The sequence below is a fragment of the Saimiri boliviensis genome, chromosome 10, assembly GCF_048565385.1.
Source record: "Saimiri boliviensis isolate mSaiBol1 chromosome 10, mSaiBol1.pri, whole genome shotgun sequence".
Classification (NCBI taxonomy): domain Eukaryota; kingdom Metazoa; phylum Chordata; class Mammalia; order Primates; family Cebidae; genus Saimiri; species Saimiri boliviensis.
This window is the reverse complement of record NC_133458.1, coordinates 26006661-26029567: the sequence shown is the minus strand read 5'-3', so window position 1 is coordinate 26029567 and position 22907 is coordinate 26006661. Positions and strand designations below refer to the sequence as shown.

Here is a 22907-nt window from a genome sequence, read left to right as displayed (position 1 = left end):
GAGTGCAAGTTATTATTTGATGAGACCCCAGAGTATGTATTTTAGAAGCATGATAAACAATTAAAAAGCAAACTTAATTTAATTCACTTTAATTAACTGAAATATATAGCTAATAACACATTTAGGAGATTGAAAGATAAGAGAATAGCTGTGCTTTTAAAGAGAATGATTATTTTAGGCCAGGCATGGTAGCTCATGTCTGTAATCCCAGCATTTCTGGAGGTCAAGGCAGGATGATCACGTAAGACCAGGAGTTTGAGACCAGCCTAAACAATATAGGGAGACCTTCTCTCTACAAAAATGAAAAAATTAGCTGGGCATAATGGCATGCACCTGTGGTTCCAGCTACTTGGGAGGTTGAGGCAGGAGGATTGCTTGGGCCTGGGAGGTTGAACCTACAGCGAGCCGTGATAGAAGAGCTGCACTGCAGCCTGAGTGACGGAACAAGATCCTATCTCAAAAAATAAATAATAAATTTTTTAAAAAAGAGAATAATTATTTTAAATGTTCACGTACATAAGCAAGTAAGTTTTTATAGATTCAAAACAAATCTATTGTTTTTTGAAGTAGCTAATGAAGGCCATTTTTATTAGCTTCAGTCCAGTTCCTAGATTCTTTTTTAAGATTAACTATAAAAATCCAATATTTTATGATGCAGATGTAAGCTGTGATTATTAATGAAAATAAAATTTACAGCAAGAGGTATCTTGGAAAAGGCTGGATTATATTTTTTTGATAAAGGGAGGGTGGGAAAATGTTCTTTACTTTTGTTTATTTTTTAAATCATGTTTGAATTTTCTTGAGGATTCATGGAATTGTAGAGTTTAAAGGAATTAGACATAGCCCTTGTTGGATTTTACTTATAATAGAGCTTCTCAAATTTCATTGACTCAGGGTCTCTTTAGACCTTTAAACAAAAACCCATTGGTGTTCTTAGCTTATTTAGGTTATATCTACTGAAATGACTGTTAATAGAAATTAAAACTGAGTAATTTAAGTATTTTTATCAATTTTAAATAATAAAACTATTACAGGTGGACATAAAACATTTAATTAAAAATAACTTTCTAAAAATTATAGTGAGAAATGTGGTATTGTTTTCCATTTTTATAAATCTCTTTAATGTCTAGCTAAGGCAGCTATATTCTCATCTGCTTCTGCATTTACTGTCTTAAAACGTGTTTTACACTTCAAATACATGAAGAGAGTTGGACCTCATATAGTTGTGATTTTGGAAGAAAGTAGTATTTTAATAGCCTTTTCAGATACTTGCATATGTTCTTTTTTGGTTCCATATCCCAAATTGACAAGTGGTTGTTTATTAATGATAGTTGCAATATAGACTCTGAAACCATACCAGCTAACTTTTGGCATTCTGTTATGTTAAAATTCACTGATCTATTTTGTTCCTTGGATCTTTTATCCATGAATGTATTTTTACCCACATCTTGGTCACTTGAAAAATATCGGTTCCTTAAATTATGTACATCTTCCAAATATTGGCATATTTTATACTACAATATCCCAAAAACCACATTTGTTAATATCACCGCCAGTCTCATAGAGACTTTTAAGTATTGGGAAAGTGTCAAGATTACAGTGGCAGGTAGGTTTTCAGTAATTCGAATTTTTGCTTAAAAACGTACATTAAAATACTGGCAACAAATTTTGTTGATTTTCCTTCAAGATGGATATGCTTCTTCCTTTCTTCATTTTTGAGAAAATGTCTGTCATAATGTTGTTCTTTCAAGTAAATATGTAGTGTGTTGTTTAAAAAGCAACTGCATCAGTTCACAACTCAAACAATTACAAAGATGCTATTCCCCAAGACAACCATGCTAAGTCAAGTAGCATTTTTTAAAGATAATTTTCTAAATCTCTTTAATGTTTGGCTCAATAAAAAACATCAAGATTCACATGCTTCTGCATTCAGTTGCTATATCAGAAAGTCATATGCCCTCTGGAAATGTTCACATACACTCATAAGAGAATAAGATTGAAAAGACAAATTTTTTTGTTAATATATAACTTTGACATTGTAGACTCCCTGAAGTACCTTGGAGAACCCAGACCACACTGAAACTGCCACTTTAATCTAATTCACAGTTCCTATTCAGATATAGACAATTATCCCAATAGTGCCCCAGTAATGTTCTTTATAGGCATCCCTTGTCACTCTGCAACCCCACCCCAGAATTTAGACCATGATTATGTGTTGCTTTTTGGTGTCTTGCATCTGTAGTCATCTTTAGTCTGGAATAGTTCCCTAACCTGTCTTTGTCTTTCTTAACTTTGATTATATTCAAGAATACAGGGCAGTTATTTTTTAGAATATTCCTCAACTGTGTTTGTATGTTTTCTTAAGGTTGGATTTAGATGATATATTTTTAGCAGGAGTAACCCATAGATCACATTGGCATCTCCTCAGTATATTATATCAGGAGACACGTCACGTCAGTTTATCTGATACTAGTTTCAGTCACTTGGTTAGGGAGATACCCACCAGATTTGTCTAATTTATAATTAGTAATTTGTAGAGAGGCATTTCAAGATTATGAAATTATGCCATTACTCGTCAAACTTTCACCCTTTTATTATCCATTAATAAAACTTAAAGCTTTTCCCAAAATGGTTGTACCATTTTATACTTGGCCAGCAATGTACGAGATTTCTGGTTACTCCCTATCTTCTTACTCCATTGATTTGCTTTGGCATCTTGGCCAAAAATCAATTGATCATGTAAGTATGTGTCTCTTTTTGGACTCTCTATTCTGTTGTGTTCCATTTTGGTCTCTTGTTAACCAGTATGACACTCCCTCGGTTACTGTAGCTGTATAGTAATTCATGAAGTCAGGTAATATATAAGACCTCTTTGTTCTTCCTTTTCAAATTCTTTTGGCATTTCTAGTTCCTTTCCATTTTTATATAAATTTTAGAATCATTAGCTTCTAAAACTGTTGGGATTATGATGGGAATATGATAAATCTAAAAATAATTTGGAGCAAATTGGTGGGTTTTATTTTTTTGAAATGGAGTCTGGCTGTGTCGCCCAGGCAGGAGTGCAGTGACGCAATCTCGGCTCACTGCAACCTCCTCCTCTCTGGTTCAAGTGAGTCTCCTGCCTCAGCCTCCCAGGTAGCTGGGATTACAGGCACCCGCCACCACACCCAGCTAATTTTTGTATTTTTAGTAGAGATGGGGTTTTACTATGTTGGCCAGGCTGGCCTCGGACTCCTGACCTCAGGTGATCCACCCACCTCAGCCTCCTAAAGTGCTGGGATTATAGGCATGAGCCCCTGTGCCTGGCCGCAAATTGGTGTTTTAAGGATATTGAATCTTTCTAATCCATTAACATGGTTTAGTCTCCATTTATTTTAATCTTCATTATCTCTCAGCACTCTTAAGAGTTTTCATTTAAGAGGTTTGTGATATTTTAGTTAAGTCGATATTATTGCTTTTTGTGCTATTATAATGGTATTTAAAAATTTTTTGTTTTCCATTTGTTGGCTGGTAATATAGAGAAATACAGTTGATTTGTTAATATTGCCTTTCTATCATTCCACTTTGTTAAGTCTACTTATTTCTAATAGCTTCTTTTTTATTCCTTAGAGTGTTTTAAGCAAGCAGTCATTTTTCTTCTTCCTTTCTGTTCTCTTTTTCATCATAATTTTATTTTATTTATTTGTTTGTTTGTTTGTTTGAGACAGTTTCACTCTGTTGCCCATGCTGGAGTACAGTGACGTGATCATGGCTTGCTGCAACCTCAGCCTTCTGGGCTCAAGCAATTCTCCCTCCTCAGTATCCCTAGTAGCTGGGACCACAGGCATGTGCCTCCATGCCCAGCTAATTTTTAAATTATGTGTAAAGATAGGGTCTCTGTATGTTGTCCAGGCTGGTCTTGAACTCCTGAACTCAATGAATCCTCCTGCCTTGACCTCTGAAAGTGCTAGGATTACAGACATGAGCCACCAGGCCCAGACTTTATTTTATTTTTTAATGCCTACCTTATTGCACTGACATGGACTTCCACAGCAGTGTTAAATATAATTGGTGAGAAAAGACGTACCTGCCTTGTTTCATATCTGAGGAAGAGTGTTCAGTATGTCATTAAAAAATAATAAATTTTACATTTTCTTAACATCTGTTATCAGATTGAAAATCTTTCTATTCCTATTTTGCTATGAGTTTTTATCATGAATAATGAATTTTACCAAGTGCTCTTTTTACATACATGTTGACATAACTGTGGTTTTTTTCTTCGTTATTTGGTTAATGTGGCAAATTATCCTGATTGATTTTCAGATGTAAAATCAACTTTACATTCCTGAGATAAATACCTTTTTATTATAAAATATTCTTTTCATATGTTGCTACTGTTTGCTAATATTTTGTTAAAGATTGGTTTTGTCTATATTCATAAGGGGTCGTAGCCACCTGTCAGTGATTTCTCTGCCTCCTCCCCATTTCTTCCTTCTTCTTCCCCTTCTCTCCCTTCTCGTTTGTAGTATTGTCATGTGGTTTCAGTGTTATATCGGCCTCATAAAATAATCTAGGAATGGAAAAGAACGTGGATAAACAGTAGAGTTTTTCGTTTTCCCTCTATTTTCTGAAAAAATTTATCTAAAAATGATACTATTTTTTCTTTAAGTGCTTGATATAATATACCACTTGGATATCTGGACAGTATCTCTCTCTGTCTCTATTTCTAGGAAGTCTATAATGGGAATCTTGCTTTCTTGCTTTCATTTCTGGTACTGGCAATTTATATTTTCTCTCCCTTTGTAAAAAATTAGTCTCCCAGTGCTCATTCATCAGAGGCTTCCTGTATCACTTTATACTTCAATTTTGTTGTATGTGCAGCAAGAACTGTTCATCTGAGTCATAACTGCATGCACTGTATTAACAAGTATATTTTTGCCTTTGTTTCTCTTCGAGAAAAAAATAATCTGAAATTGTGAAAGAGCCCTTTTTGACTCTGGTACACAAAGGCATAGATTTGCTATCTTACTTCCTGGTTTTGTGACGATTGACTCTGTGAATTGGTGATAATATTTCCTTATGTGGTTGTTGTAAGGATTAGATGAAACACATACAACAGAATAATAGTATAAACAAAACTTGGGAGTTGTTTAACAAACATTAGTTTCCTTTCCACCTTTCAACTAATCAAACCCTGTGCAGTTGAAGTTCTTTGTTCCCTGTGAACTCTTTTGACTACACTACAATGCTTTTTATGTTTTGTTGGGTCCTGTGATACAAGTACTATCAACTAATTAATTTGTTGATTAATTTGCTGTTCTTAATATTATTTCCTATTTATTTACTGTAGCTGTGCTATTTATTCAGTCAGGAAAATTAATTTTATAATGTAAAGGATGGATGAAGAAGTCAAAAGACTTGGATTCTTATTTAGTTTCTGTCACTAGCTTATTAAAGGTATCATCCTGGTCTTATATTTCCTTGCTAGGCTTATATTTTCTTCTCTTTAAAAGAAGAAAACTAAACTAGAGATTTTACTGATGTTTCTTCTAATTTTGAAATTCACTGATTCTAAATATTCTTGGAGTACCTCTTTTGTGCTAAATTCTGATGAGAAATACAGAAATGTACTTAAAGACCAAACATGTCTTAAAGTAGATTGACATGTAATGGAGAATTGAACTCTGTGCACAAATGACTAAAATGCAGTGGAGTATATGGTATAAGTCATATAGATGTTATAAACAGAGTGCCATAAGGTGCAGTGTAGTTCATCTCATATTTCCTGGTAGATTTTAAGCATTTCTAAGGTAAGATTTATGTCTCCTGCTGTTTACTGCTTTTGCTTTTCTTTAGAGAGTTAAGCCTAGTGTTGGACTCATTAGTTGACAAGATGTGAGTTTCTGAGAAACCTTTTAATGAAAGGTAATAAAAAAGGGCATTTAATTTTATTGTCTATTTGTTCCTTGATTTTTTGTGTGTGCTTTTATTTATTTAGCTCTCTCTCTCTACAGAATGGTCCTAGCGCCAGATCATGTCATAAAATGTGCATTGACATTCAACGGAGGCAAATCTACACATTGGGGCGTTATTTGGATTCCTCTGTGAGGAACAGCAAATCTCTGAAAAGTGATTTCTATCGTTATGACATTGATACAAACACTTGGATGTTACTAAGTGAGGATACTGCTGCTGACGGAGGGCCGAAATTGGTGTTTGATCATCAGGTTTGATGCACAGTTAAATATATGGTGGAGTTAATCAGTGCTTAGTGATTCTTGGAATTAGAGTTTATGTTAGATGTTACACTGAGTTGTCTAATAGTGCTTTCCATGACAAATACCTATGACAGATAGTAATTACTATTTGAGTAGGTATAAAGTTATTCTTTACGTTTTTTCTCTTATTTGTTGCAGGGTAAAATATGAAGATCTCAGGACATAAATTGTTGATTAGAAATTTAAGACAGTAGATGGAGCAATATTAAGAAAAGCAAATTTAGTTTTATAATAAATATGCATAAATCATAACAACTTAACCTTTTAATTATATTTCTTCTACAGTCTTAGAAGAAATGGAAAATCACTTTATAATGAACTGGATGAAATCTAGAACTTTTTTTCCAGTTAGAGTGAAATTTATTTTGTTTTGTTTATAATCACAAAATTTTATAAACCTGAAGAGGAATTTGACATACTAGATCAGGCGTCCCCAAACTAAGGCCCCGCGGGCCGCATGTGGCCCCCTGAGGCCATTTATCCGGCCGCCCGCCCGCCGCACTTCAGGAAGGGGCACCTCTTTCGTTGGTGGTTAGTGAGAGGAACACAGTATATGGCGGCCCTCCAACGGTCTCTGAGGGACAGTGAACTGGCCCCCTGTGTAAATGTTTGGGGATGCCTGTATTAGATTACACTCAGGACCAATAGAAATTATACAATAATATTGTAGACTAGAAGACTGAACATAACGTCATTGGAAGCTATTTTAATATTAATATGCATGTAACTCCCATTAGCCCCATCATTGTCATTGTTATCTGTCTTTGAATACTTAATCCATACAAATTCAATGTAGGTCAAAAAGACAGTAATCATTTTTGAATTCTATAAGCAAGTTTTTATCTGGCTCAACCCATGTCCAAAGTTTTTTTGGTATATTGAAGAGAGTAAGACTTTAAAAACCTATAATTCTGTATTGATGAACATAAATTATCTAGTATTTGGGAAATGGGAGGTGTTGCTACAATTACGACAAAACCTAGGTGAGACCTAAAATCTTATCTAGGAGTTAGAACCCAGGGTATTTATTTATTGTGCCTTTATAGATTTTTGTTAATTCTTTGCTTTTGAACTATCCTATTGCCATATTTATATTAATATGTAATTGTTATAGGAGAATGATAAGGAGAAGAAGAGTGAGTTATGCCTATCAAGTTAAGTGGTAGGTAGAAAATCAATAGCAGTAGTCTTCAGAATACTCCCCAGCTTGAATTTGGAACTTCTGTTTGCTCTAATTAACTGAGCTCCACAGAGCCGTGCACATCCTTGCTGACAGCCTCAATGCTGTTCATGTGTAAAATAAGCATGCCAAGAAAAAGTTAGGCTGGTTCTGATTTTTTAAAAACATCAGCAGTTAATATCATTAGGGAACAGTTTATTCTCTTGTTCCCAGATGGTTATGTGTATTTCTTTTACAAAAGACGCTGATGTCTTTTTTTTTTTTTTTTACAGGTTGAAAAAAGAATAGTTTAGGAGTAATACATAGAGAGTTCTTGTGTGTGGCCTTTGTTTCTCTTGACTTTTATAAAATAGGATGTTTCTTGGAAGCTGGGTGCTGTTAAATAATGCATGGTTTTTAACTGATTAGATGGTATAGCAGAACGCTGGGGGTTAAGAAACAAGGATTTCAGTACTAATTCAGACAACAACTAGCGCTGTAACAGTGAGCAAGGAATCTGTGTACTTCTGCATTTGCTATTCTGTTTCATGCAAATAAAGCTATAAGTTAGAACTTGTAGTGTTTATAACACTCCAAAAATAACTTGCGGTGTTTATGACAATTAGGATTTAACACATAATGTACAAATTTAATAAAAATATGAGAAAGCTGTAAGATAAAGGCAGGCTTAAAAGCTATTTGCCATTTTTAATTTTAACATATTTAAGAAATACAATTTAAAGACTGGATTTCTTAAGAACATAGTGGCAGTTTAGTTATCAGGCTTTCCTTGATGTTGCTTTGTGTGGTTTTTCAGGAACAGTGATAAGCAAAAAGAGTTACACGCGCGCACACACACACACACACACTCTCTCTCTCTCTCTCTCTCTCTCTCTCTCTCTCTCTCTCTCCTTCTCTTTCTCTTTCTCTCTCAGCTAAACCAAGAGCCACAGTAAACCTACAATTCCCAATACCTTGTAAGTTTAGCCAAAAACAATGGAAATACCCAGAACTTTTGTTGAAGCCCGCAGCAGTATAATTGGGAGACCTGGGAATGCAGAGGGAGCCTAGCAGTTGTACATCATAGTGAGAAGTGTCAGGGACAGGTCACGGATTTTACCCAGGGCAACCACTGGAAGAGTTGGTGAATTAACGCATATAAAGTACCCAGAAAGATCCAGAGGTGATATATGTCAGAAAGCACTATTTTATAAAAGTGAAGGAAACACAGTGACAAGTGGGAATGATGGCTCCTTTTGCAATGGCCAGTAAAAAACTGGGGGAACTCAAAGCTTGAGAACAACCCTGTAAGCCAGTTGAGATTCGTAGAATTAGAGAAGGTATGGCTTCAACGAAGTGCTGTATTTTGAAGGACCCATTCAATTCAGTAGCAACAGAGGAAGGAGTTCTTCAGCAAGAATATCCACCTTCCAAAGAAATCCTCTGTAAAGTTATGTGCTCCAGGGAAATTCAACTGAATTACATATGAAAAACTAAAAAGCAATAAATAACAAAGCTTTAGAGAGAGATTCTAAAGAAAGACAATAAAAAGAAAAATAACAGTATTTCCTTTAAACAAAAGTAAATGAAAGTTATATCCCAGTATATTGCCACTTTTAGAAATGAAAACTTACCTACATAGAGCATTAAAAAGAATAGATAATGATTCTATACCATAGGAATAAGATAAAAGAAAACAAAGAGGTAAAAATGATTAACCAGGGAAGATAGGTAGAGGAGAGCCAACATATATATAATTGGAGACTTTAAAAAAGAAAACCAAAACAATGGAACAAAACAAATAATTTATCAGTTGAATTCAAGAACATTTTTCTGAGGAAAGATTTTACTTCACATATCAAATGGGCATATTGGATTCAGGAAAAATTGACCCAAATACTCTAAGACATATATTAATAACATTGACTATAAAAGATAAGAGATCATTTTATAGCAAGTAGACAAAATGATTAAGCCACCTATAAGAGAACTAAAATGTGACTAGTATCAGATTTCTCTATATCTGTTTTCAATGCCAGGAGATAATAGAGCAACATCTAGAAGACATTCAAGAAAAGACAGTGTGAGCCAAGAATTTTATATCTAGCCAAACTGTTCTTCAAGTGTAATCACTTTTTGTGGAAATTACTAGAAAATGGAAAGTGAGCTAGCCAAGAAGTATCAGGAAAAACTTGAGTTGAAGAATTGAAGATCTCAACTCATTGACATTCTCACTGAGTTATGAGGCATTTTTGGAGGTTTGTAGAAGGGAGGGTGGTAGGTTGGACAACAGTGAATACTTAGAAGGCTTTATAGCAGTATTTTCACATTTTGCGAGGAGATTATTTTGAACCCAGCCAACCCCTTACCAATCTCGTATTCCTGTGGTAGGGTAAAATAAAGTCATTTTCAGGTTCAAAAAATATTTTTTTCCCAGGAAAATAAGTGGTTATTCACTATTTATTTGATTTTAAAAATTAAATATCTAACCTGGCACAATAAATGAATAGTATTTCAACTTCTGGCTTTAAAGATTTTTTGGAGTCTTTGATAGAAAATATATTATCACACAGAGTTTAATAAGTTTCCAACTTTTCAGATTTTTTCAGAGATTAAAAAATGACAAAACAAATCAAAAGAGTAGAAATCAAATATTAAAAGGTTTTTTGGTGTAGACTGGTGTGCTAGGAAGAAATACCAAGATAAAGATGTTTATACTTCAGCCCTGCAAACAAATGAGAATAAGTCACATCAAAATTAAGCTTCAATATCCTCAAAAAGAAAGAAACTCTCTTTGTAGCCATATGAAGTAGAAAGGTGGGGGTTGGTAACAGAGATTGGCCATTAGCATGTAAGTTAATGAAAAATGGAAATAGGCTCATTTAATGTGAGTCCCTCAAGATTTTCAGCATAGTTCCCAGATATTTGGAGTGATTGAGTCTGAAGTACTTCAGAAGGGTAATGTGACCTAGCTCCAGTGGAGCCGTCAACAGAGGCAGTAGTTGGATGGGACCAAATTGATTTGTCTTCAGCAGCATGCTGATTTTAACTATATGATCATTTAAAAAATAGGAATACTTTCTGTGGTATGCCAGAGATCTTTGTTTTTCAACCATATTTACCAAGATTTCACCTTGGGGAATAAATTTTTATCTTAATTTATGGAAAGCTTTGAGAAACCCGGGAAATGGCTAATGAGGTGGATCTTTTTAGTGGTAGATAAGAATTAGGAGATGTTAGAATCTTTTCTTTTTAATAGTAATTTTTTAAACCTTTAAAATTATGAAAATAGCCTTTATTTAAAAGTACAAAAATTGATAAATAGAAGTAATTTATAGGAGAATTAAACATGAAATATTGTTAGGTTTTGGTTTTTTTTTTTTAGCAAAACATAGATATTTTATGTACACAGTTTATTCTTTAATATAAATGCCACTTATGTTCAACATCTAATTCCCAACTTGGATTTATGTATTATTTGAAACAGAATTTGATTCTTATTGTCTTGTGACAAATGGCTGTTTTCTCATACATTTTTATGAAAAGCTATAATCTTGAGTTAATAGAAGAATAAAGCTTAACTTTTAAACATGAAGTATATAGCTTAATTGAAAGAAAATTTATAGTGCTATGTTAAAAGGAGACAGAGTTCTTCACACTGTAAAAGTCATTCTGGAGACTTGATTGTTGTAAATGCCTTTTTGTTTGTTTTACTGTTTTGTAATGTAATTTGAAGGGTTTTATAAAAATAAATGCAGAGAGGTGAATTTAGCTGTACCACTCTTATTTGCATCTCTTAATAAATAGTAGCAATATTAATAGGATGCTTGCCTGAATTAAAGAAGGGAATTTTTATAAGGAGGATGTGATCACTATCCACCCAGAATATGATAAGTATTCACTCTTACATATAAATCAATTTGATTTTAATTAAAATTATACAATTTCAGGAAAGCAGAAAGCTCTTTATCCCAACATGTTTTTACTGTCACTGGGAAAAATGGCAACTTGAAAAAGTATTTAGAAACTTGCCTACGATAATCAGGGGTGGTATTTAGTGTCATTAGGAGCAAAGTTTAGGGTTTTTTTGAGAATGTAAAACTACACATGTTGGCCTTGTTTTAGCACATATGACAGGAACAAACTAAACCTATTCAATCTGTTGCCTTCTTCTGATAGATGTGTATGGACTCAGAAAAACATATGATCTACACTTTTGGTGGTAGAATTTTGACTTGTAATGGCAGCGTAGATGACAGCAGAGCCAGTGAACCACAATTCAGTGGCTTATTTGCTTTCAACTGTCAATGTCAAACCTGGAAACTTCTTCGAGAGGACTCCTGTAATGCTGGGCCTGAGGACATCCAGTCTCGAATAGGACACTGCATGCTATTCCACTCAGTAAGAATATTCCGTATATTGCATAAATGTTATTTTGTTGTGTCTATCTAGACAGGAAAAGAAGTGGTGAAATCTAATTCAAGAGATTAAAAACTTTTCCTTAGGAATAAATGATTAGTGTAGCAATGACAGAGAAAGACAAAACTTCTCTAACAGTGAAGTGTTTGCTATGAGACTCTTCAACCTGGTAATTTCCAAATAGTTATTACCCGACTACCAATCTGGGCAATCTTATGACTAATTAATTTCACAGCTTATATAGATTTTGTAGCTATGTTCCTTTCTTAAACCTTTCCATTTACTAACTTCTCTTACAGTTATTCTCTTACAGTTCTTTCTGAGACAATTTCTTTCTCTCTTATTTTCTCCTCTGCTATTCTCCATGAAGAACAAATAATTTAAGATTTGATTTTATAACATTAGAATTTAAATGTATCAGCAATGGTCAGGTGCGGTGGATCATCTGAGGCCAGAAGTTCAAGACCAGCCTGGCCAACATGGCAAAAGCCCGTCTCTAGTAAAAATACAAAAATTAGCCTGGCGTGGTGACCTGCCTGTAATTCCAGCTACTCTGGAGGCTGTGGTGGGAGAATCGCTTGGACCTGGGAGGCAAAGGCGGTAGCAGTAAGCCAAGATCATGGCACTGCACTCCAGCCTGGGTGGCAGAGCGAGATTCTGTCTCGATAATAATAGAAATAAATTAATTAATTAATCAGCAAAACCCAACATACAGTACAGACTGTTTTTAACCTTTTCAAATGTTTTAATGAAATCTCGGTCTTCTTTCTATGAACACAGCTTTAAAACAATATGGAATATTTTATACATGTTCTTTAACATGTATTTTAAGCATGTTTTTCTCTACAAAGTAGAGGGGATTAAATACTTTCTGTGTACTTATTTGTTAGTTTCAACAGTTATCAGTAATCTGTTCATTTTTCATACAGCTACTCCACTTTAATTTCATTCACTTTCTTGATCCTTTGATTTTTAAGTTTATTCTTAAATTTTACTGTGCTGGAGTATTTTTTAAATATTTATTCCTTTTCTACAACATCTTGTTATAGCACATGCTGTAGTGTTTTAAAGCATATCCCAAATACTGTATTATTATACTTGTAAATACTGCTTATCACAAATACTGTATCATTATGCTTGTAAATACTACTGTTAGACTATATAATGTGTAAGTCTAACAGATAAGGACTTTTAAAAAACATAGTTGCAGTTGGGTATGCTGGTGCACACCTGCAGTCTCAGCTACTCAGGAAGCTGAGGATTGCTGGAGCCCATTTCTGGGCCGCATTGCACTGTGCTGATCAGTTGTCCACACTAAATTTGGCATCAGTGTGGTTATCTCCCAGGAGCGAGGGACCACCAAGTCACTTAAGTAGGGGTGAACTGGCTAGGTCAGAAACAGAGCAGGTCAAAACTCCCATGCTGATCAATAGTGGAATCACCCCTGTGATAGCCACTGTGCTGTAGCCTGGGCAATATAGCAAGCCTCTTAAGAAGAAAAGAAAGAAAAAGGAAACATAATTGTAATATCATTATCAACCAAAATAAAAGCAGTTTCTTAAATACCGTTTAATATTCTATCTGTATTTTTTTCTAATATACTGAAAAATACCTTTTCTTCGTTGGTTTAAGTCAAGATTCAAAAAAGGTGTTTTGCATCTGGTTGTTATGTCTCTTACATTTTAAATCCTTAATAGTACTCTTTCCTCCTATTCCCTACCCCCCAATATACAACCCACTGAGACATTTGTGCTCTAGAATCTCCTAGATTTCCAGTTTTGATTTTGATTTTTTTCTTCATAGTGTCATTTAATGTGTTCCTTTTTCATATTTCCTAAAAACTGGTCATTGTACCTGGAGGCTTGATTTTAGATTCTTTTTTTTTTTTTTTGGGGGGGGGTGTGTTTTTTTTGGGGGGTGTGTGGGGGTGGGGGCGGGGGCAGGGGCGGGCCAGGGGAAATGGGCAAGAACACTTCATAGACACTCTCATTGTAAAATATAAAGAGGCATTTAATGATTGGTTGTCATACTTTTGATGATGTTAATAGGTCTGGATGTTATTAGCCTGACTGATCAATTACAGAGTTTTCTTTCAAACTTTTACCTAATGGTTTTTTATAACCATTCACTGCCTAAATTTTGTTAGGATGTATAAGATGGTGGTTTTTCTATTGATGTCATTTCCTCTGCATTTGTTTAGTGTGTGATTCTCCTATTACAAAAGGAAAAAAAAATTCCTCTCTTTAACTTTTTGGTTAACCTGAAATGTAAAGCATACTGAATAGGCAGTATAAATGTCTCATTGTTTTCCTTTATTGATTTTCATATGAATGAGTTAACTTTGAGGCTCCAAAGTTAACCATGATATGTGTACAAAAATTTTATTAAGAATTTTTCATATTTGATGTATTTCTATCCAATGCCATCTTCTTCTTTTTTTATTTTGGGACGGAGTTTCATTCTTGTTGCCCAGGCTGGAGTGCAGTGGCCCAATCTTGGCTCACTGCAACCTTTGCCTCCTGGGTTCAAGCAATTCTCCTGCCTCAGCTTCCCAAGTAGCTGGGATTACAGGCATGTGCCACCATGCCCAGCTAAATTTTTGTATTTAGTAGAGATGGGGGTTTCACCATGTTTGTCAGGCTGGTCTTGAACTCTTGACCTCAGGTGATCTGCCTGCCTTGACCTTTTAAAGTGTTGGAATTACAGGTATGAGCCACCACACCCGGCTACTTTCTTGATACTCAGATAGTTCTTTTTGGCTAGATAGATAGAAAGATACTTATGTATTTTTTTGTAAGAGAAAAATTAAATCGTGAGTTCATACTGATATGTCTCATTCAAATAAAATATTTTTTATCTTAATGTCTTCTATTTTGTTACTTTATATTTTTTCTTTTTTTAGAGACAGGGTCTTGCTCTGCCACCTCATCTGGAGTGCAGGTCATAGCTCACTATAGCCTCGAATTTCTGGGCTCAAATGATCCTCCCACCTTAGCCTCCCAAGTAGTTAGAACTGTAGGTGTGTACCACTACACCTGGATTTATATTAGTAGTAGTAGTAATAGTAGCAGCAGCAGCAGGAGCAACAGCAGCAGCAGTAGCAGTAGTAGTAGTAGTAGTAGAGACAGGACCTTGCTATGTTGCCCAGGCTGGTTTCAAGCAGTCCTTCCACCTTGGCCTGCCCAAATGCTAGGATTACAGGTGCGAGCCACCACGCTGGGCCTATTTTTCTGTCTTTTAAGGTTAAAATCCTGTGTCATAACATTAATTGCTTTGTCTGTCTATAATAGCTTTCACAGTAACAAAGCTCAAAACAAAGATTTAGTAACAGAATCACTGAGTGCTGTTTTACATTGGTTTCTGATTATTTTTCTGTTTAGGATTTAGACTTCTAGTGATAGGTAGTCAAAAAGTATGTATTAAAATCTCTAGAAATACTGCTTCTCTGTGTGATTATATCTTTATATACAGAGATGTTGGTTTGTTGTTTTTTTCCCCAAAAATTTTAGGTTTTTTTTTCCTTTTGAGTTAATTTTTCTTCTAATTAAATAAAAATATATACATGGTTATAAAGTCAAAACCATGTGTCAGATATTTTTGGAGAAGTTTGGTTTTTATCCTCTTCTTCCTGCTCTATTCCTGCCACTATAGGTAACTGGCTTTTATTAGGTTTTGGTTTATCCTTCCTTTGTTTTTGGAAAAAAGAAGCAATCTCTTCTCTCGCTCTCGCTTGCATGCTCTCTCTCTCTTGCCTTTCCCCCTTTCTATTTCTCTTTCCCTCTCTCCCTCTCTCTTTGGCTCATGCGCAGATACTCCTTCTTCTCCATTCCTACACAAAGGAAGCAGCAACCTACATATCTTTCTGCACCTTGCTTTTCTTCTTTAACAGGATGCCCTAGAGATTACCTTTTAGCAATGTATAGAGAGCTTCCTCTTTCCCTTATATTCCAGTGTAGTACTCCTTTGGGATCTGTTGTAAAATTACCTTTGTAGAGGTTTCAGTTTTTAGAGGATCATTCCGTGTTCTTCATGGAAGTGACAACTTTCTCCTTTCTTCTTTTTTTTCTTCTTTTTCAGAAAAATCGTTGCTTGTATGTATTTGGTGGCCAGCGATCAAAGACCTATTTGAATGATTTCTTTAGTTATGATGTGGACTCTGATCATGTAGACATAATATCAGATGGCACCAAGAAAGACTCTGGGATGGGTAAGGGCATTTAGTGATTTCTTCTCTCATGTCTTAACTACTTCAGGTAGAAAACTACAGTTTATTCTCTTTTCTTTCTAATAATTTTTCACCCTTTCTTTGTTTCTTCAATTGAGTAATTCTGAGTGAGAGAAAGAAAACTCTACCAGTGTATTCAGTTCTATTTTTAAATATGTGAATTACTGTTTCCATTGAGCAGAAAGTATGTGAATTTCTAAATGAATTGTTTGTGTGTGTTCTTGTTGAAGGTGGGTTGCAAACATCAATATCTTAAAAATTTTTTATTCTACGTTTGCTAATTTTTTTCATCTTCTGTTTTCACCGTGGTGATCTTTATATTGGCCACTAGCGTAGTAGTGGGGTGTTTGAAGGGGGAACTTCATGGGATAGGTAATACTTTGTAAGTTTAAAAGCTCAGCATCTAAGAGGTTATTAGTAATATAATGGCTGGTTTGCTTAGATTATGCATATTGTCCTGGCATAATTATTAATAGTGCTCCATTCGTTTTCAAAAGTGTCCTATTTTGATCATTTATAGTTACCTTGCATAGTAGTTGCTTTGCCTGTGATTATTGTACACAAAAGAGTGGCTTTGATTAAGGCACAATAGTTTAAATGCCAATTTGAACAATAGGGTGAGAAATTAGATCAGCTTGCTTTTCTTTTTAGCTGCTACTTATAAATTGGTATTTTTATTGTTAACTCTTTTGCAAAATGTGGATAAAAACACCTGTTTCACAGACATTGTTTCTGGATATTTTATTAATGCTAGCTTCCTCTAAAACAAAAACAACAAAAAGATTTTTTTAATTAAAATAAGTGTTCACATTTAAGAAGAAAAACTTGTTTATAAACAAACAGACAAAACTAAAGATAGGCAGGGCACAGTCATGTATGCCTGTAATTCTAGCTAGTCCAGAGAGTGACATGGGAGGATTACTTGAGTCCAGGAGTTAAGACCAGCCTCAGCAACAAAGCAAGACACTGTCTCTACAAAAAGGAGGTTTCCAGATAAAAGTAGACTCAACAGATATGTTTAAGCATTGGGAAGAAAAATCTGTTGATGAGTAAATAGCATCTAATGTAAAAAATGAAGGATAGGGACACAACAGGAAAAGCGAAACTTTTTATAAGAAAGGAGACATTATCACAGTAAATTTCTTGGCTTTATAGTGAGTGGTATTTCCTTAATCATTACAACTACAGGCAGTTTAAGCAAAAATTAGGATGAAATGTAGTGGGAAGATAGTATAAGTGTAGTAAACATCCTCGTCTACTACAGCAGGAAGTCAGTAGATAGTATCTAAAATAGCAGCTTAGCATATGATTTAGAAATATGGACCTAAATAGGTAATAACATTATTTACCCTATCTAAAGTTGTCTTACTCATTTATTTACTGTTACCATAGGATAGTGTAGAGCTATATGATTTAATCTTTGACTTTCTCTGGCTTTTAAGAGTTATTCCAACTTTCCATTAAAATAACTAGGAGGGCTAGGCCTTTAATCCCAGCACTTTGCAAGGCTAAGGTGAGAGGACTGCTTGAATCCAGGAGTTCAAGACTACCCTGGGCAGCATAGTTAGCCCTCATCTCTATAAAATAAATAAAAATCAAATAGGAGGAGAGAGGTAATACTCCTACAATCCTGAGATGGCTCTCCCTGAAAAAGGTAGTGATGTTAGTAATGGATATGACAAAATAATGTGTTGAAAATTATGACATGCCAACTCAGTGCTAAATTATGGATATAGTGGAAAAAGGTAATCATAGTCTTTCTAAGTGCTTATAATCTAGCTAGTAAGTAATACATTCCAATGGATAATAGTTGCTATTTCTTATTTAGATGCTACCATATACCAGAATATCTTTAATTGGTGGTATTATTCTAATGTACAAGATGAGAACAGTTATACAACTAGATAATGATAGAGCTGGGATTTAGAAGTTTGAGTGCAAGGAAGGTGTTTTTTTCTGCCATGCTAAACTACTGCCCAAAATCGAAAGAAAAAGATGGCAAAGAGTGATAATGACAGAGAATTAGGAAGATAAAAATTGACTATGACAAGTAGGCTTTAATGCCTATCATTCAAAAAATTTCTAAATAAGTAGAATTATGTAATAATTTATAATATAGACTTAACAATTCTTCAATGCCTAGCTTTAGAGAAATGTGGTAATTATTCTTTTTATTCAATTTTGTTGTGGTCGTAAACCACATAAAATGTGATCATAAAAGTATGCTCATTGTAGAGGATTTGAAAAAACATGCAAAAATGAAAATATATCAAACTAGAGATAATTTGTTAACATTTTGATATATTTCTATTTAGACTTTTAAAAACTTTATGTATAAAAGTTGACACAATTTTATATTCTGTTACTTTAAAATTTACATTGTTGTGATTTTTTTTCCCCATTATTGTGGTTTTATTAACATGAACTGGAGATAGGAAAGATAAATGGGTTTATTCCCTAGTTACTGCTATAATCAGTTTTAATTTTTTTTTCTAGGGTTTATATTTTATTGCATTTTAGGTTCTGGGGCACATGTGAAGAACAAGCAGTATTGTTGCATAGGTACATCTATGGCAATGCGGTTTGCTGACTCCATCCCCATCACCTATATCTGGCATTTCACCCCATGTTATTCTTCCCCAACTCCCTACCCCTCACTGTCCCTCCCCTAGTCCCCCCCAACAGACCCCAGTGTGTGATGCTCCCCTCCCTGTGTCCATGTGTTCTCATTGTTCAACACCCGCCTATGAGTGAGAACATGTGGTGTTTGCTTTTCTGTTCTTGTGTCAGTTTGCTGAGAATGATGGTTTCCAGGTTTATCCATGTCCCTACAAAAGACACGAACTCATCATTTTTGATGTCTGCATAGTATTCCATGGTGTATATGTGCCACATTTTTTCTGTCCAGCCTATTATTGATGGGCATTTGGGTTGGTTCCAAGACTTTGCTATTGTAAACATTGCTACAATAAACATACGTGTGCATATGTCCTTATAGTAGAACAATTTATAATCCTTTGGATACATACCCAGTAATGGGATTGCTGGATCAAATGGAATTTCTATTTCTAGGTCCTTGAGGAATGGCCACACTGTCTTCCACCATGGTTGAATTAATTTACACTCCCACCAACAGTGTAAAAGTGTTCCTATTTCTCCACATCCTCTCCAGCATCTGTTGTCTCCAGATTTTTTAATGCCTGTCATTCTAACTGGCGTGAGATGGTATCCCAGTGTGGTGTTGATTCGCATTTCTCTAATGACAAGTGATGATGATCATTTTTTCATGTTTGTTTGGCCTCATATATGTCTTCTTTTGTAAAGTATCTGTTCATATCCTTTGCCCACTTTTGAATGGGTTTGTTTGTTTTTTTCTTGTAAATCTGTTTTAGTTCTTTGCAGATTTTGGATATAAGTCCTTTGTCAGATGGGTAGATTACGAAAATTTTTTCCCATTCTGTTCATTGCTGGTTCACTCCGATAATTGTTACATTTGCTGTGCAGAAACTCTGGAGTTTAATTAGATCCCGTTTGTCTATTTTGGCTTTTGTTCCCAATGCTTTTGGTGTTTTCGTCATGAAGTCCTTGCCTATGTCTGTGTCCTGAATGGTTTTGCCTAGGCTTTCTTCTAGGGTTTTTATGATATTAGGTCTTATGTTTAAGACTTTAAGACATCTGGAGTTAATTTTGGTGTCAGGTGTCAGGAAGGGGTTCAGTTTCTGATTTCTGCACAAGGCTAACCAGTTTTTGCAACACCATTTATTAAACAGGGAATCCTTTCCCATTGCTTGTTTTGTCAGGTTTGTCAAGATCATATGGTTGTAGATGTGTGGTGTTGCCTCCGAGGCCTCTGTTCTATTCCATGGGTCTATGTCTCTGTTTTGGTAACAGTACCATGCTGTTTTGATTACTGTGGCTGTGTAGTATAGTTTTAGGACAGGTAGCATGGTGCCTCCAGCTTTGTTCTTTTTGCTTAGAATTGAGTTTGCTATGTGGGCTTTCTTTTGGTTCCATATGAAGTTTAAGGTGGCTTTTTCCAGTTCTGTGAAGAAGGTCATTGGTAGCTTGATGGGGATAGTGTTGAATCTATAAATTACTTTGGGCAGTATGGCAATTTTCACAATACTGATTCTTCCTAACCATGAGCATGGAATGTTTTTCCATCTGTTTGTGTCCTCTCTTATTTCACTGAGCAGTGGTTCGTAATTCTCCTTAAGGAGGTCCTTTATATCCTTTGTCAGTTGTATTCCTAGGTATTTTATTCTCTTTGTAGCACTTGTGAATGGCAGTTCGTTCTTGATTTGGCTGTCTTTAACTCTGTTATTGGTGTATAGGAATGCTTGCAGGTTTTGCACATGGATTTTGTATCCTGAGACTTTGCTGAAGTTGCTAATCATGAAACTGAGATTTTGGGCTGAGACAATACAGTCTTCTAAATATACAATCGTGTCATCTGCAAGTAGAGACAATTTGATTTCCTCCTTTCCTAAATAAAGAATACCCTTTATTTCTTTTTCTTGCCTGATTGCTCTGGCTAGAACTTCCAATACTCTATTGAATAGGAGTGGTGACAGAGGGCATCCTTGTCTAGTGCCAGCTTTCAAGGGGAATGCTTCCAGTTTTTGCCCATTCAGTATGATATTGGCTGTGGGTTTGTAGTAAATAGCTTCTATTATTTTGAGATATGTTCCATTGATACCTAGTTTATTGAGGGTTTTTAGCATAAAGGGCTGTTGAATTTTGTCAGAGGCCTTCTCTTCATCTACTGAGATAATCATGTGGTTTTTGTCTTTGGTTCTGTTTATGTGGTGAATTACGTTTATAGACTTGCGTATGTTGAACCAGCCTTGCATCCCCAGGATGAAGCCTACTTGATCGTGATGGATAAGCTTTCTGATATGCTGTTGCAATCGGTTTGCCAGCATTTTATTGAAGATTTTTGCATGTGTGTTCATCATGGATATTGGCCTGAAGTTTTCTTTTCTTGCTGAGTCTCTGCCAGGTTTTGGTATCAGGATGATTTGGTCTCAAAATGATTTGGGGAGGATTTGTTGTTTTTGGATTGTTTGAAATAGTTTCAGAAGGAGTGGGACCAGCTCCTCTTTGTATGTCTGGTAGAATTCGGCTGTGAACCCAGCTGGACCTGGGCTTTTTTTGGTTAGTAAGCTATTAATTGCTGCTTTAACTTCAGCCCTTGTTATTGGTGTATTCAGGGTTTCGACTTCTTCCTGGGTTAGGCTTGGGAGGATGTAAGTATCCAGGAATTTATCCATTTCTTCCAAGTTTACTGGTTTATGTGCATAGAGTTGTTTGTAGTAATCTCTGGTGGTGATCTGTATTTTTGTGGAATCTGTGGTGATATCCCCTTTATTGTTTTTTATTGCATCTATTTGATTATTCTCTCTTTTCTTTTTTATTAATCTGGCTAGTCGTCTATTTTGTTGATCTTTTCAAAAAACCAGCTCCTGGATTTATTGATTTTTTTGAAGATTTTTTTGTGTCTCCATGTCTCCATCTCCTTCAGTTCTGCTCTGATCTTAGTTATTTCTTGTCTTCTGCTAGGTTTTCAGTTTTTTTAATCTTGCTCCAAAATTCTTTGAATTTTGACCATAGGGTGTCAATTTTAGATCTTTCCTTGCTTCTCATTTGGGCATTTATTGCTATAAATTTTCCTCTAGACACTGCTTTAAATGTGTTCCAGAGAATCTGATACATTGTGTCTTGGTTCTCGATGGTTTCGAAGAACATTTTTTTTTTTGAGACGGAGTTTCACTCTTGTTACCCAGGCTGGAGTGCAATGGCGTGATCTCGGCTCACCGCAACCTCCGCCTCCTGGGTACAAGCAATTCTTCTGCCTCAGCCTCCCGAGGAGCTGGGACTACAGGTGTGCGCCACTATGCCCAGCTAATTTTTGTATTTTTAGTAGAGACGGGGTTTCACCATGTTGACCAGGATGGTCTTGATCTCTTGACCTCGTGATCCACCCACCTCAGCCTCCCAAAGTGCTGGGATTACAGGCGTGAGCCACCACGCCCGGCCGAAGAACATCTTTATTTCTGCCTTCATTTCATTGTTTATCCAGTCAACATTCAAAAGCCAGTTGTTCAGTTTCCGTGACGTTGTGCAGTTCTGAGTTAGTTTCTGAATTCTGAGTTCTCATTTGATTGCACTGTGGTCTGAGAGACTGTTTGTTATGATTTCTGTTCTTTTGCATTTGCTGAGTAGTGATTTACTTCCAATTATGTGGTCAGTTTTAGAGTAGGTGTGATGTGGTGATAGAAGAATGTATATTCTGTGGATTTGGGGTGGAGAGTTCTGTAAACGTCTATTAGGTTTGCTTGGTCCAGGTCTGAGTTCAAGTCCTAGATATCTTTGTTAATTTTCTGTCTCATTGATCTGTCTAATATTGACAGTCGAGTGTTAAAGTCTCCCACTATTACTGTGTGGGAGTTTAAGTCTCTTTGTAGGTCATTAAGAACTTGCTTTATGTGTGTGGGTGCTCCTTTATTGGACACGTTTATATTTAGGATTGTTAGCTCTTCTTGTTGCATTGATTCTTTTACCATTATGTAATGCCCTTCTTTGTCTCTTTTGATCTTTGTTGCTTTAAAGTCTTTTATCAGAGACTAAAATTGCAACTCTTGCTTTTTTTTTGCTCTCCATTTGCTTGGTAAATCTTCCTCTATCCCTTTATTTTGAGCCTATTTATATCCTTGCATGTGAGATGGGTTTCCTGGATACAGCACACCAATGGGTTTTGACTTTTTATCCAATTTGCCAGTCCATGTCTTTTCATTGGGGCATTTAGCCCATTTACATTTAAGGTTAATATTGTTATGTGTGAATC

At 35.4% G+C, this 22907-nt stretch overlaps 1 protein-coding gene across 7 annotated transcripts in view; it reads left to right on the top strand.

Annotated features, from left to right (window-relative positions):
* Window positions 1-22907, top strand: part of MKLN1 (muskelin 1) — a 380873-nt gene that overhangs the window by 314261 nt on the left and 43705 nt on the right. For all 7 annotated transcript variants that reach the window (XM_074379052.1, XM_074379047.1, XM_074379051.1 and 4 more), the window contains 3 exons: window positions 5994-6206; window positions 11596-11817; window positions 15913-16042. In XM_074379052.1, coding sequence (XP_074235153.1) covers window positions 5994-6206; window positions 11596-11817; window positions 15913-16042 — 565 coding nt within the window. The remainder of the gene's footprint in view (window positions 1-5993; window positions 6207-11595; window positions 11818-15912; window positions 16043-22907) is intronic.